Consider the following 14304-nt stretch of genomic DNA (forward strand, 5'->3'; position numbering starts at 1 on the left):
GGTCTTCATTGCTGCACGCCGGCTTTCTCTACTTGCAACGAGCAAGGGCTACTATTCGTTGCGGTGCGTGGGCTTCTCACTGCAGTGGCTTCTCTTGTTGCGGAGCACGGGCGCTAGCTGCACAGGCTTCAGTAGTTGTGGCACGCAGGCTCAGCAGTTGTGGCTCGTGGGCTCTAGAGCGCAGGCTCGGTAGTTGTGGCGCGAGGGCTCAGCTGCTCCGCGGCATGTGGATCTTCCGGGACCATGGCTCGAACCCATGTCCCCTGCACTGGCAGATGGATTCTTAACCACTGCGCCACCAGGGAAGTCCCAATATTGCTAATAGTCTATACGCTATTCTATATGCTAGACACCATTCTAAACACTTTTCTGTGTTCTCATTTAATCTTCAAAAAAGCTTGCTCCTTTCACACAGGGAACTTCAGGCACAGGGAAATTAAGAAACTTGTTTAAGATCATACTGCAAGTGTTGGAGTCAAAATATAACCCCCCCAAATTCTGACTTCAGAGCTTATGCCATCAACCATTTCTCTAAACTGCCTTCTACAGATGTGAACAAGACAGCTTCCTGTTCTCATGGAATATGCACTCTATTAGTAGTGGTTAGTGGTATGGGGAAAGGGTAGTGATAAATTATACATATAAATCTATAAAATTACTTCAGAGAGTGATAATGCTATGAAGAAAATAAAACTCTGTGCTGTAATACAGTGACGAGAAGTTACTCTAGATAGGGCAGACAGAGAAGGCCTTGCTGAGGAGGTAACATGTGGGAGAAGACCTAAATGTCCAGAAGAAGCAGCAAAGCAAAGACCTGTAAAGGAAGTTCAGATAAAAAGAACAACTAGTGCAAAATTCCTAAGACACAAATATCTTAGCATGTTTCAGGAACAGAAATAAGGCCCATGTGGCTAAAGGATGGTGGTGGGAGCGGAATGATGAGGTTGGAGAATTAGCCAAGGCCTTGTAGGCCACGATAAGGACTTTGCATTTTCCTCTGAGTAATACTAGGAGGTTTTAAGGAGGGTAATGACATTATTTGATTTATATTTTGAAATGTTAACTCTGGCTGATGCACGTTTAATAAACTCTAGAAAGGCTAAAGTAGAAACAAGGAAAGCAAGAAACAAGGAGGCAACTGCAATTGTTCATGTGGGAAATTATATATATGGAGATCAAACCAACAGGATTTACTGAGGGACTGGATATGGGAGGAGAGAAATGAGTCATAGATGGCTCCAAACTCTTAGGCATGAGCTACAAAGTAAACGGTAGTATTATTTACTGAGGTAGGGAAGATGAAAGGAGGACCTGGTTGGGGGGTTAGGGTGATAATCATGTTTTGGACATATTATGTTTTAAATACTTATTCAATATCCAAATGGAGATGACAGGAAGATACCTAGATATGAATCTAGAGATATAAATTTGAAAATCTTTTAATATATATGGCAACTTCACCGAGGGTGAGTTGAAAGAGAAGAAAAAGGGTGGAGCTCCAAGTGTCACTTGTTGAAGGGCACTCCAACATTTAGAAGCCAAGTAGAGAGACAGCAAGTATATCATCCTGTCACCCTTCTGGATTACAAGTTTTGTTGTTTTTTTTTTAATTGAAGTACAGTTGATGTACAATATTATATTACACCTATATGTTACAGGTGTACAATATACTGTTTCACAATTTTTAAAGGTTACACTCCATCTATTGGATCACAAGTTCTTTCAGAGGCAGGACAGTGTCTCTTTCATCTTTATGGTACCCTGTAGAACTTAGCTTAGTAACAGAAACTCAGAGATGCTCAGTACATTCTAATGAGTGAATGAATGTTTGCCATTTGATTTCTCAAGCTTTCACTGAAGAAATATAATACTTGATAAAGGCAACAGTGCCTTGCATATAGTGGACACTCAAGTATTTGTTTAATGAATGAAAGAAAAATCCTGGACTGTGTTTTGCTATACACATTTTAGTACTCAAATTGTCCCAGAGAGCATGGCAAGGAAAGGCAGCAAGCAAGCAGCAGCCTACATCACCATACTTCCAACCAAGGACAATCACAAATGCCCTAAACCCTACATCCTGGTCCCTCCTACAGGGTAGCGGGTGAAGATGGGGAACGGTACTAGAGACTGCAGCAAGGAAAAGAAGGGCTTTCAATTCCCACACTAAAGCAGAGTTCTGGCTTTCATGTCATAAATATGTATTAAGCACCTATTGTGTGCCAGACACTAGAGTTAAGTATCAGGTATACAGCAGTAGGCAAAACAGATAGTGTCCTTCAAAGAACTTCCATTCTAAAGAGGAAGGTACCTATTACATAAATAGCATATAAGTATGTAGTTATATTTCTAAGAATTTTGTGGAAGCACAGTAAACATATACCATTGCTCAAAGTAACAGGGGGCCAAGGGTGAAAGGCAGGAGGTTTCTAACAGGAAATACCTTAAGAAGTCAGGCTGGGAGGTAGGGAAGGGGTGAGAATTAGTTAGGTGGAGGTAACAGCATGTATCAGGGTTTTAAGGTAGAAAGGAATTTAGGATGATCCTAGGAATTTTAGATTGGCCAGTAAATGCAGGGCCATACACAGCACATTCCAGATTTTTAAAAACTTGACCTTAAGGTGTAGGAGTAGCAATGGAAAGGTTTCAAGCAAAGGAGCAACAGGAGCAAACTGGTAGATCTGTGCTTTTAAAACTCACTCTGAATGCTATGAAGAGAGTGAACTGAAGCGGGGGGGAGGAAGAGAGAGGGACTGGGAATTTGGGGTTGGTAGATGAAAAATATTACATTTAGGAAAAAAAAATATTACATTTAGAATGGATAACAATAAGGTCCTACTGTAAAGCACGGGGAACTATATCCAATTCATACTTTAAAAAAGAATATATATATATGTGTGTAGAACTGAGTCACCTTGCTGTACAGCAGAGATTGCCACAACTTTGTAAATCAACTCGACTTCAATAAAAAAAAAATAAATAAATAAAACAATGAATTGAAGGAAGGAAAGAAAAGGTTTAAGATTACTTAGTTATCCAAGTGAAAAATAATGGCTTGGATCAGGGTGGAGCAGTAGAAAGACAGTAGACAATTTCAAGATATATTTAAGAGATTAAAAAAAAATAGCAAGGCTTGGTGACTGAGCACACACAACTCTCAGGTTGTGGCCTGAGAAGCTAGGTGGACAGAGGTGCGACTTACTAGAAAGGATTCACTAGACAAGCAGAGGTGGGGTGGATGGGGAAAGTATGAGTTCATCACTAATGATTCTCGCTATACACCCAAGTAAAAGCTCAAAGAGGGAGATGGATACGCGATTAGGTGCTCAGAAGAGGTCTGGGCTTTAGACACATATATGGGCATCTCCAGAGATGGTATTTAAAGTAACGGGCATGGATGTGATATCCTCAGGAGAAAGCACAGAATGGACAAGAAAGCCTATCAATCCCAAGCCCCAAGGAAACAACATGTGGAGATAGAAGAGCAAGAACTAGTGAAGAAGAGGAAAAAGCAGTGGGCCAGAAAGGAGGAAAACCACAATAGACAGTGCTATGGAAGTGAAAGGAAGCATGTTTCAATTAGGAAAACAAACGGACAGTGGAGATAAAGAACACTGAAATAAGGATATTAATGACGGCTAGGTTTCCAGGCCAGTTACAGAAGGTCATTAACCCATTACATAGGTAGATTACAGCATTAGACTATCTTACCATGATGTAGTGCAGTACAGTAATGAAACATGCAGGCTTTAGATCCACAATGCCCAGGTTTAAATCCCAGCTCCACTACTTACTTGCTATGTGGGTCTAAGTTTATTAATGTCACAATGCCTCAGTTTCCAATTCTTAAAAGAGAAGGTAAAAATAATACCTACCTCAAAAGACTACTGTGAGGATTAAATAAACTGGTGTGGGTGTTTGTCACTTAAAACAGTAGCTAGCACAAATTAGTTGTCAGTAAATGATAGCTACTATTACAACACTGTTTTTATGGGAAAATACTTTCTGAACAATAGAAGTTTATAATCTTTCACTAATTTGGGATTGTCTCTACTCCTTATAAATTGTGATCTTACAGGTCTCATTACAAAAGCCTTGAGGGAAACGTTAGATTTAAAACTTACTCAAAAAGTCCTCAATATAGTAGCTGACCATTTTTAGAGAAGCTAATCATTGTTTTCTTTTACGGAAGGGTACCTCTCACACTCACTGCACATTCATACTATAATCAGAAAGAACTTATGTATTAGGAAATTCTAAAAACTGGTGGCAAAAAAAAAAAGGCTGTTTCAAGTCAAAAAGGCAAAAAACAAATATAATTCTATTTTAAAACAAAATATTTCCATTTAGTCACTTTCTGGTGTGACTAAACACAACATGTATCATCACCATGATGAAACAGTCTGTCTCTTCCTGTTCTGTACAAGATATAAATGTCAGGGAGAGAAAAGGTGCAGGTCCGTAGCGTTCTGATGATCATCTTATTTCCAAAAGCATGGAGAGGTATTTATAGTATTTAAACTAGCCCCATAAAGAGTATTTCCAACCACATGGTGATAGGCAAAGATATGCTCATTTGGTCCCTGAAACTGAGAAGATCCCAAATAAATGGAGATTTATCAATATATGACCAGGTCCCATCTCTGAACTTCCATATACGTACCAAGCACTATTATAGAAACATTCAGAAATCTCTCTATACACTCTATTTAAGGTATCAATAAAATGCTTGAGTTTTCCCATTAGCACTTTATTTTTCAATTGTTAAAACAATGGAAATACCTAATACCTTATGGAGCTGTTATACCAAAAAATTGTTTACTATGCTGTTTCCTATCAACTGATGAAAATGTTTCATTTCAGGACCAAGTAAAGACATAAGGTAGGATGTAAGATTCCATGTCAGTAACAACTGAATGTCATTACCATCTGTTAGCTTCTGAATAGGTTACTGGAAACAAGGTGAGAGGCTAACTCCTTATGGATAAGTATCCATACTGTGTCATCACAACTAGTATTCATTTCCACCTTCAAGAAAAACTGCCAAAAGGGGGAACAAAAATATTCAACTGATACACAAATTATGAAACAGTTTTTAAAAATGTTACAAAAATATGAGTAGGCTCCTGAAAGCACAGAATACTTAAAGGGCATATTTCAGATTCAGTATTTTTTATAGAACTGAAATGAGCGAGGACATCACAGTTTGAGGAATAAAATGAGGTACAATTAAGAAGTGTGTGTAGCCCTGTACAGATGGCCTGATCCTAACACAAGATGTTAACAAAGCAAGTTGATGGGGGAGGGGGAAAGCCTGCATTTTCTATGCTATAATTTAGCTAACTCCACCCCCAAAATATATTTTAAGAGGGGAGGGGCTTAGCATTTAAGAATCAGTAATTTCCAATAAACAGAAAATAAATCCCTTTTAGATTATGTGTTCCAAATAAATCTACTTACTGTTTTCAAATGTGTTTGGGAAGTCATTCTTTGTTACTTTGATAAATAACATTTGGAAAATATGACAAGTAGATTTTAGTTTCTTGACTCAGAAGTATTCTGCTAAAAGAAATAACAGAAATAACTAGATAGCATTTGTTTCATGTACCTAATAAAACAGTTGTCATTTAAAACATAAAATATGCTGCACAATTACCTATCACTGCTGTTCCCTGAAGAGAAAGTAATTTTAATTTGTAAATTATGGTATTTGATGCAAAAGCTACTTAAAAAATGATAGTCAAATTACCACCAAAAAAACCCCCAAAAAAACAAAAAAGGAAAAGTGCCATACATTTTTCATAAAACTCCTTAAAATGTCTTAACTGTATATAATACAAAGTTATGACTATTTCTGAAAAGTCTCAGCATTTAACTATTTAGCTCCAAATTGGCACATCACATTATTTTTTTAACCCCATCTCTTTTAAACAAAGGACCTAAAATTTTCTAAGAAAGCGTACTTCCCTTTTCTTGAACAAATTTTTTCTCATTCTCTCACAATCACCCCAAGGTACTATCTAAGACAAAGACCAGCTACTCTTCGCACATATTTTCCAAATCATGAACGTGGAACTTTTATAAAAACAAAGAAGATAACCTAGAATACTGTAATATATAAAGTAAAAAAAAAAAAAGTTCACTTCTGTCGTGACAATAATAAAGAAATCTGATGAGATCATAAAACCACGAAGCTTCCTGTTGGTAGCTGAGGATGAAGTCATTAGCAACCCAAGATTCCCTGGTCCTTGTAATCAGAAGCTGCACCTACCAGATTCTTCATTGTTCGGCAGAGGTGTCTTTAAAACACCCCGCTCCCGAATGGTCCAAACCAAACCACGCCTTCCAGTTATCATTCAAATGGACCGTTTCACGTTTCACTGTGTGGCACTACTACACATTTCCCGCGAGCTTAAATATCTAGTAAGAGTCAACATTTTAGATTCCCTTGGTCATGCTGGAGCAAAGATGAACTCTTGAACCCCACGCTACATAATGAACCGGGGCTTCAGAAACCGAGATGGAGAAGCATGCTTCTGTTCTTCAACCTTTATGGCCTTCACCGACCGCCCCTCACCTCCAATTTCTTCCCAACTTTAGTCACCCCAAGGCAAAGAGAGATTCCATACTTCCTGCTGTTGTTAAAACAGGAGGACACCCAAGAGTAACTTTGAACCTGTATACGAGAAATAGCTTCATCTTGGCCACCACTGCAAACATATGTCACCCAGCCACGGCGCAGCGTTCGCGCCCCAACGGGCCCCCTCCTAGGGCCCACGCCCCCGGGGTTCTCCCGCAGCACAGCCCTCCCGGGTCCCCCAATGTCAGGGACGCAGCTCCGCGCCTCTTCCTCTCCCGCCTCCCCCACCCTCACACTCACCGCCGGGGCCCCCAAGACCACATTGTCGGTTCCAATACAATGGAATGTCACTGCCCCGAACCCCTCAGCGCCCCCCTCGTACCCCCGGAACCAGTCCCGAGTCTCCCTGATCGCCGAGTTCAGCCACGAACCCAAACTTCACCATGTGAGAGCCCGGACCCCGGAGGTGACGGGGACCCACGACTCCCGCCCAACCCTCCCTTTTACCCACGGTCCCCGACCAGCCCTGGCTGCGAGTCCCGCACTGGGCACCCGCACCCACCCCAAGACCACCCCACAGGAGTCCTCAGCCGTCTCTCCCGGCCAGGGCTAGGGCGAAGAGACGAGCGGAGGGCTCCCAGCCGGCCCGGACCCCTGGGCGGGGCTGCACAGGGGCGAAGGCCCCAAACGCATCCCTGGCCTTTCCTGGCTCACCACGACCCCGCCGCCCACCCTCCCTACCTGGCCTTGAGGCTGGGGCTGCTGCCGCTGCTGCAGCTGCTGCTGGAGGCGGCGGCGACCGCCGCGGCTCGGGGTTCGTAGGCCCAGGCGGGGGCGGGGGGTTGTGCGGTGGCGTTGGCGGGGGCGGCGGGGGGTGCGGGCGGCGGCGGCGGCGGGTCGGCGAAGCCGGAGGTCGCGTAGTTCCTGTCCATCGTGGGGGTTGCGTAGGGAGGGCGGGCAGCAGCGGGGGCTCCTCTAGGGCGCAGCGAGAGGGGGGCGGGAGGGGAGGGAGGGGGCGGGGGGAGGAAGAGGAGGAGGAGGCGGCGGCGGCGGCGGCGGCGGAGGGAGCTGGCCCCCTCACATGGCCCCGGCGGGCGGACGGGCGAAGGGCGCGCTGGCCGGTTTGTGTCGGGGGAACCCGAGCCGCGGTGGGCGGCGAGGCCCCAGCTGGGCGTCAGAAAAGCGGCGGCATCCGCGGCCGGGACTCACGGCAGCCGCGGCGGTCGCTGCGCCCCATGTTGGTGGATTTCCCAGGATGCACCTCCCGCCCCCCTCCGCCCCGCGGCCTCGCCCCGCCTCCCCTCGGCGCCCCGCGCCCGCGGCTCGCGGGCCAGGCGGGCGGCCCGTGAGGCCTCCGCCGCCACCGCCGCCTCTGGAAGGCCAGCCGGGGCGGAGAAGGCTTGAGGCCTGTCTGGCCCAGCCGGCTCCGGGAACGCGGAGGGGCGCCCGCCAGCCCTAGCCCAACGGGCCGCGGACTTCCCGCCCTCGTCTGCTCCAAGGGGAGCTGTCCGCGCTCGCCGCGCCCCGCGTGGGAAGGGGCCGCGCCTGCCGTTAGTCCTCGCGAGGGAGGGGAAGTTGAACGGAAACCCAGCGCAGGGTGCTGCAGAGGGGGAGGCTTGTCAGCGCTTTGCCTGGAGTTCGTTATTTGACCCTTCGAGTTATTTTGAGCGACACAAATACTCAGTTCCCACATCGCGATTCCTTTCTCTGCTCCTCGTCCCAAACCAGAAACAGCTGAGCGGGCTGTTTTACAGTTCCGTTTACTCCCTTCCTGCCCAAAGCTTGGTGGGCTAGAGGACCCTTTTCCTGCTGTTAGGGGAGATTTACATTCAAAAAGATTCCAATTCAAACGTATTATTTTCCAATCCTAGTTGAAGGACTTTTCCCAGGGGCTCTTATTAACTGTCCCCACCCCCTCCTTGGCGATTTTTCTCATTCTGGGTTTCAGAATCGTCTGTCCCAAGATAAATACTGCCTCTTCATTGATTAATGCAGCTACCATCTGGATGACTTTAATTACCATAAATTTAAACTCACTGTGCACACGTTGTGTTGGACTTTTTGTTTGAGACTTGGAACTTCAGCAGGACTCTACCCAGACATTTCCGGTCAGACCTCCAAGCTGTTTGGTGGGGGGTAAATTAAAGATTATTTGCGGTTCTTCTAGTGTATGTCAGAGCTGTGTTTCTTTAGTAACTCACGAGTAGTGAAACTTCGGGATCATAGAAATCATCATTTGGTCCTTAAGGCATAAAGTAAAAGTTTAAAAAAACCGTAAAGTTTATTGACCACCACCCTTAAAAAATCAATACAGGTTTAACACCTATTTATGTGCTTAGCAGAGAAATCTATCCCTCAAGATAAGCCTGACATAAAGGTTAAGCAAATCAGACAGGCATAGTAGAAGTAATAAATTTGATACATTATCTCACCATTTAAAAAGCAGTTTAAACTTCGGTAATACCTGGTATTGGATCTGCTATTCCTTCTGAGATTAATTTTGTTCTGGGAGATTCTGTTTTCCTCCTGGCGCCTACATCCTTTTGTTCCTATTCATTCCTTTTTGTAAGTCTTTCGGCACCTGTGATGCTTGGAGTCTGGTCCGGGGTGGGGAAGCAAGGAAGTGAGTAGTCGTTATTTACAAATGAATTCAAATGTGTGGACACAAGTGACTTTGCCAATTTTATGTTAATCCAAGTATGCATTTACTGAGGATATCTTTGAAAAGTGGTTTTCTTTGGGGAAGGAATTTGCCAGATAATATGAGATCCTGCAGAGAAGTAACATAAATCTTCCTTACAACATTTACTTTTCTTATTGCAGACTGGAGATCTGTAATCTAAATAAAACAAAAAAAATTTTTTTCACTACTAACTATTCATTTATAAGTATTTTTGTGAGCACTAAAGTTTTGGCTGTATGGAAGGTGTAGGAAGTGGAGTGGCATGATATGTTTTATGGCACTTAGTTTGATACCCACAACTGGTACTCAGAATGAGTTATGCAGGCAATACCAAACAAGTGGCAATAAAACCTTTATAGTCCCTCACACCATTATGTAGTTTGTTTATGTCACATAAATCAGAGAAAAGATATTAAGCGGAAATTTTAGTATTTTATTTATTTAACAGTAAATTTTATTTTATTTTTATTTTTTATTGGAGTATAGTTTTACAATGTTGAGTTAGTTTCTACTATACAGCGAAGTAGTATTTGAAAAATAATATTACTCTGTCACCATATATGATGTTCCTTTGCCCATTAAGTGAAATTTCCCTAGTTTATCCTAAGTCAATGCAAGTATATTTCCAATGTTACAACATGTCTACAAAATAACATCATAAAATCTTTTTGGTAAAATTGATGGCATTATCTGAAGAATGTCTTCTACCCTACTGAAAATATACTCCCAACACTGCAAACGTTTCATGTTCTCTTTCAAATAATCCCCAACCACGCTGTTTAAGTCTGATCTAGACTGCCTCAAAAGTCTCCAATGAGCCTTGTTGTTCTTGTTTTAAGTAAAAATGTTTTTACTTAAAAACATTTACTTAACATGTTGTACATGTTTTAAGTAAAAATGTTCCAGTCTTTGCCTACGGAACTTATCCAGGTCAACTGTTATGTCTTCCATGACATTTCCCCAACTTTCCAAGGCAAAACCAATTGCTTCCTTTTCAATTGCTCTATGGTGCTTATTATATTCATTATATTTAACACCATCTTGTTGCATTGCAATTCGTTGTGTATTTGCCCCTTTCCCTCACAGATCATGAGTTCCTTAAAGGCAGGAGTTGTGTTTAATTCATCCTTGTATCCTCAGTACTTACCACTACTCCTGACATTATATTAGGCTCTAAATACATATTTATTGAATGAATAAATACAAATAGTATTTTTAAAATACCCATTCAGAAATTCCATTTAATCATTTACATACTCCTTTCTAGAAACAAACAAACAAAGACAATTTGGTTGCAAGATGAATTGAGACCCTCCACTTAAAAGAGCCCTTCCTCCTCCCCCACTCCCATCTTCACTTCCTTCTGAGTTTATTGACTAGAAGTTAGTGATGCCTTAGAAAATGTCCATGAACACTCTCCCCACATTTCCCAACCTTCCTTCCATCCCATTAAAAAATCACTGAGTATTTCAACTGGTAGGAAACTTGGAGTAGTTCATCACCCTCATTCTGTTGCTGATGAAACTGAAGCCCAGGATTCAGCTTGTTTTAAGGTGATAGAGGCAATCACTTGGGGGAGGGAGTAATGGAACTCTATCTCCACTGAGGCAGCCTTGTTTATTAGCTTGTGGGGAAATGCAGAGTTTAGGGTTAACTGATTAGAAATGTAGTCAGTAACTCTATATATTCCAATGTTACAAATAGACCAACCATTAATTAGAAAGATACAAGAAGGACAAGTTTTGTGGGAAGTAGGTTGGTTAAGGGAGGGGGCCTTAATTTTCCATTTTTCCTTTCTCCTCTGGCATTGGGAGGGGGAACTATAAGCCCTGTCTTTGCCAGGGGAGAACTCATTTCAATCTCTTAGGTCAACATCAGAAATGAAATTAAAACATCAGAAATGAAGTAAGTCCCACTATCATTTTCTCTGAGGCTTGACCATACCAGTCATCTTTGGCTGCTCTCTCTCTTGCCTATCATACCCTCCAGGGTGACAGCAATGGAGTCAGAAGAGCTGCATTTAAGCCTGATTCTTTGGAAACCACAGGTGTCACTGAAAGACAGTGATGAGTCACATTCCTCCCAGTGAGGAGAACTTCAAGAAACTTACTTGATCATCAATTTTGTATGTAGAGGAAGGGTCTAACTACAGATATGGATTACCTCTTGAACTCTGGTGACTGGCTTAGCTTATAGGGGTCTGGAAGAAGCCAGGTTGAATGACTAGAGACCAAGAGATCTGGGGATAAAGCACAGTTTAAGTATGAGCTGGAAAGACAGGGGTGTGGCCTGATCATGAAGTCTATCATTGAGTGATATCTTTTAACTCCCCGGGTAGATTACAGGAAATTTACACCTGTCTCTGTGGATGATAGCTCTTCTCATCAGAATAACCAATATGCAGAGTGGGGGAGGCGTCACCAACGCCACTGCCATCACTTCCTCAGTCATGCCAAAGCACGAGTTCTCTGTGTACGTGACCTGTGAAGGCTGCTCTAATGCAGTCACTCAGGTTGTCAATGAGCTGGGAGGAGTTCAGTTTGACATTGACCTGCCCAACAAGAAGGTCTGCAACAACTCTGAGCGCAGCGTACACACTCTGCTGTAGACCCTGGGGAAAACAGGAAAGGCCGTTTCCTACCCTGGCTCCAAGTAGTGAGGGCCTGGGCCTCCAGCCTGCAGGATGGACCAACGTAGACACAACTCTGATCCTCTCCTGCCTTCCAGACAGATCTAAGACCTGGCAATCCTGCTCAGTGATGGGAGTTCCTGCAGAGACCTTCACTTGCCCTGCTCCTCTGTAGCTTCCCTGCAATAAAGTCCAGCTGCTTTTGCTGGGGCAGGTGAGTGGGCAAGAATAACCAATATGTATCGAATACATATGTGCTAGGTCCTGTGCTATGGGCTTTGCATGGTTTATCTCATTTAATCTTCAAAATATCCTTACAATGTGGGTCACTATTATTTCCATTTTATAGGAAATTGAGGCTTAATGACATTAACTGCCCAAATCATATAAACTAATATAAATTGATAAGAGTGCAAGTGGAGCTTCAAACCAGCTATGTTTGACTCCAGAACCCAATAGGCTTGGTTAAAGTGCTACTGCCAGGTATCTCCACTAAAGAGTTGCTATGTTTTCTTTTATAATTAATGAATGTTTTGTGGGTACTTTAAGACTGTAAACTCCTGAAGCATCATTCCTTCACCACTGGTTTTAGTATCTGTATTAGTTTCCTGTGGCTGCAGCAACAAATTATCACAAACTAGGTGGCTTAAAACCATAGAAATTTATTGTCTCAAAATTCTGGAGGACAGAAGCCCTAAATCAAGATGTCTGCCTGTGTGCTCCCTCTGGAGGCTCTAGGGGAGAATTCTTCCTTGCCTCTTCCAGCTTTTGGTGGCATTCCTTGAATCGGCTACCTCACTCCAGTTTCTGCCTCTGTCTTCACATTGCCTTCTCCTCTGGATGTCTTTTTCATCTGTCCTTTATAAGAACACTTGTCACTGGATTTAGAGTCCCCCCCGGGTAATCCAGGCTGATCTCATCTCAAGATCCTTAACTTAATGACATCTGCAAAGACCCTTTTTCCAAATAAGGTCTCATTCACATGTTCTGTGGATTAGAAGATGGACACGGCTTTTGGGGAACCACAAATCAGCTCACTACAGCATATCCACTGATGATTCTTGATGAAATCAATTATTATTATGGTTACCAAACTGTAATTTTTGTAACTCCATCCTTTCTTCTATAATAATTAGTTATCATTCTTCTACAAGAAGGAACTTTTCTTTATCTCCTATTTATCTACCTATTTATTTCAGTATAGATTCATGAATTTTTTTATTCAATGGAGTTGTGCAGTATAGAAATAACTTAGCAGGTTCAGGTTGTCCAAACCCTGTGTATTCCAAAGAAAGGTTTGGCCCTTGCCAGGCTCCAGGGCCATAACTTCTAAGCACTTGGAATATCCTGCCTGTTAAGAGTGGTTTTGTTTACCTAAGGCCTTGGACCACACTAGATAGCTATGCTAACAATGTGATTTATGGTGGGGGCTTTGGACCACACAGTATCAGTTGACCACTGGAGGGGTTAGAGAATTAAGGTCAGCCACCAGGGAGTCAGCCATGCCTATGTGATCAACCTCCCCCCCAAAAAAACAAAAACCCTGGACACCAAGGCTCAGGTGAGCTTCCCTGGTTGGCAACACATCATGTGATAAATGTCCACAGCACTCCACTGGGAGAACACAACTTCAAGCTGCACCTGGTCTCCCTTAGACTCTATGCCTTCTTCCATTATTGATTTTAATCTGTATCATTTCATTGCAACAAACTGTAACCATCAGTATAACAACTTGACTGCCTTGTGAGTTCTTATAGCAAATCATTGAATACAGGGTGGTCTTGGGAGTCCTTGAACACAAGATTATAATCTGTTACCATATTTATTTATTTTGATGTTCAAATAGTGCCATATTTGGCCCAATACCCAAACATTTAATTACTTTAGTATAATTCCTCACAATAAGTAGCCATGTGAACCTCTTAAACAGGGAGTAAATGATCAAAGCTATGGAAAACATTCCCTTGCCCTTCCTAAAGTCCCACCCCATTCCACATCTTCAGCCTGGATGGAACATCAGTGTATCAACACGAGAAGTACAGTCCCTTCATAGGTTTACACACATACACAGCACCACCACCACCAACAACAACAACAAAAAGAAAAGAAAACAATATTCCACTACTTAAGACAGTCCTATTATACTCCTGTTCTGGTTGTTTGCAAACACTTGAGGCAAATATCTTCCAGAGGTTTTGCTGCTGGAGAATTGAACCTCAAACCAAGGGTGGTAGAGCATGTGTTCTCAAGCCTCCAGTTTCTCATCTATGGCCTAAGAGTAGGGCACTAAAGCACACTCTGCCTGAGCAGAAATTCCCCTGCATAGCTGGTTTATATCCTCTCCCTTCTCTTGTTGCTCCTCTGTTCCCTTTATCACAAAGCCCCAGATATGGTGGTGGTAAAGGAAGCTTG

At 42.9% G+C, this 14304-nt stretch overlaps 1 protein-coding gene and 1 pseudogene across 7 annotated transcripts in view; one reads left to right on the plus strand and one right to left on the minus strand.

Annotated features, from left to right (window-relative positions):
• The window catches only part of QSER1 (glutamine and serine rich 1), a 79247-nt gene extending 70563 nt beyond the window's left edge, over nt 1–8684 (minus strand). For 2 of the 6 annotated variants that reach the window (XM_079930788.1, XM_079930787.1), the window contains exon 1: nt 7322–7826. In XM_079930788.1, the coding sequence (XP_079786914.1) occupies nt 7322–7512 (191 nt within the window). In that variant the 5' untranslated portion in view covers nt 7513–7826. Of the gene's footprint in view, nt 1–5460; nt 6807–7321; nt 7827–8617 lie in introns of those variants that run through there. The other 4 variants (XM_079930790.1, XM_079930789.1, XM_079930791.1 and 1 more) reach the window with 3 other exon arrangements.
• A 3028-nt stretch (nt 8685–11712) lies between these two features.
• LOC307191089 (copper transport protein ATOX1-like) lies at nt 11713–11919 on the plus strand (annotated as a pseudogene). The gene has a single exon. The product of its transcript is annotated as a copper transport protein ATOX1-like (transcript).
• The last annotated feature ends 2385 nt before the right edge of the window (nt 11920–14304 follow it).

This window comes from Stenella coeruleoalba (assembly GCF_951394435.1).
Source record: "Stenella coeruleoalba genome assembly, chromosome: 8".
Lineage (NCBI taxonomy): Eukaryota > Metazoa > Chordata > Mammalia > Artiodactyla > Delphinidae > Stenella > Stenella coeruleoalba.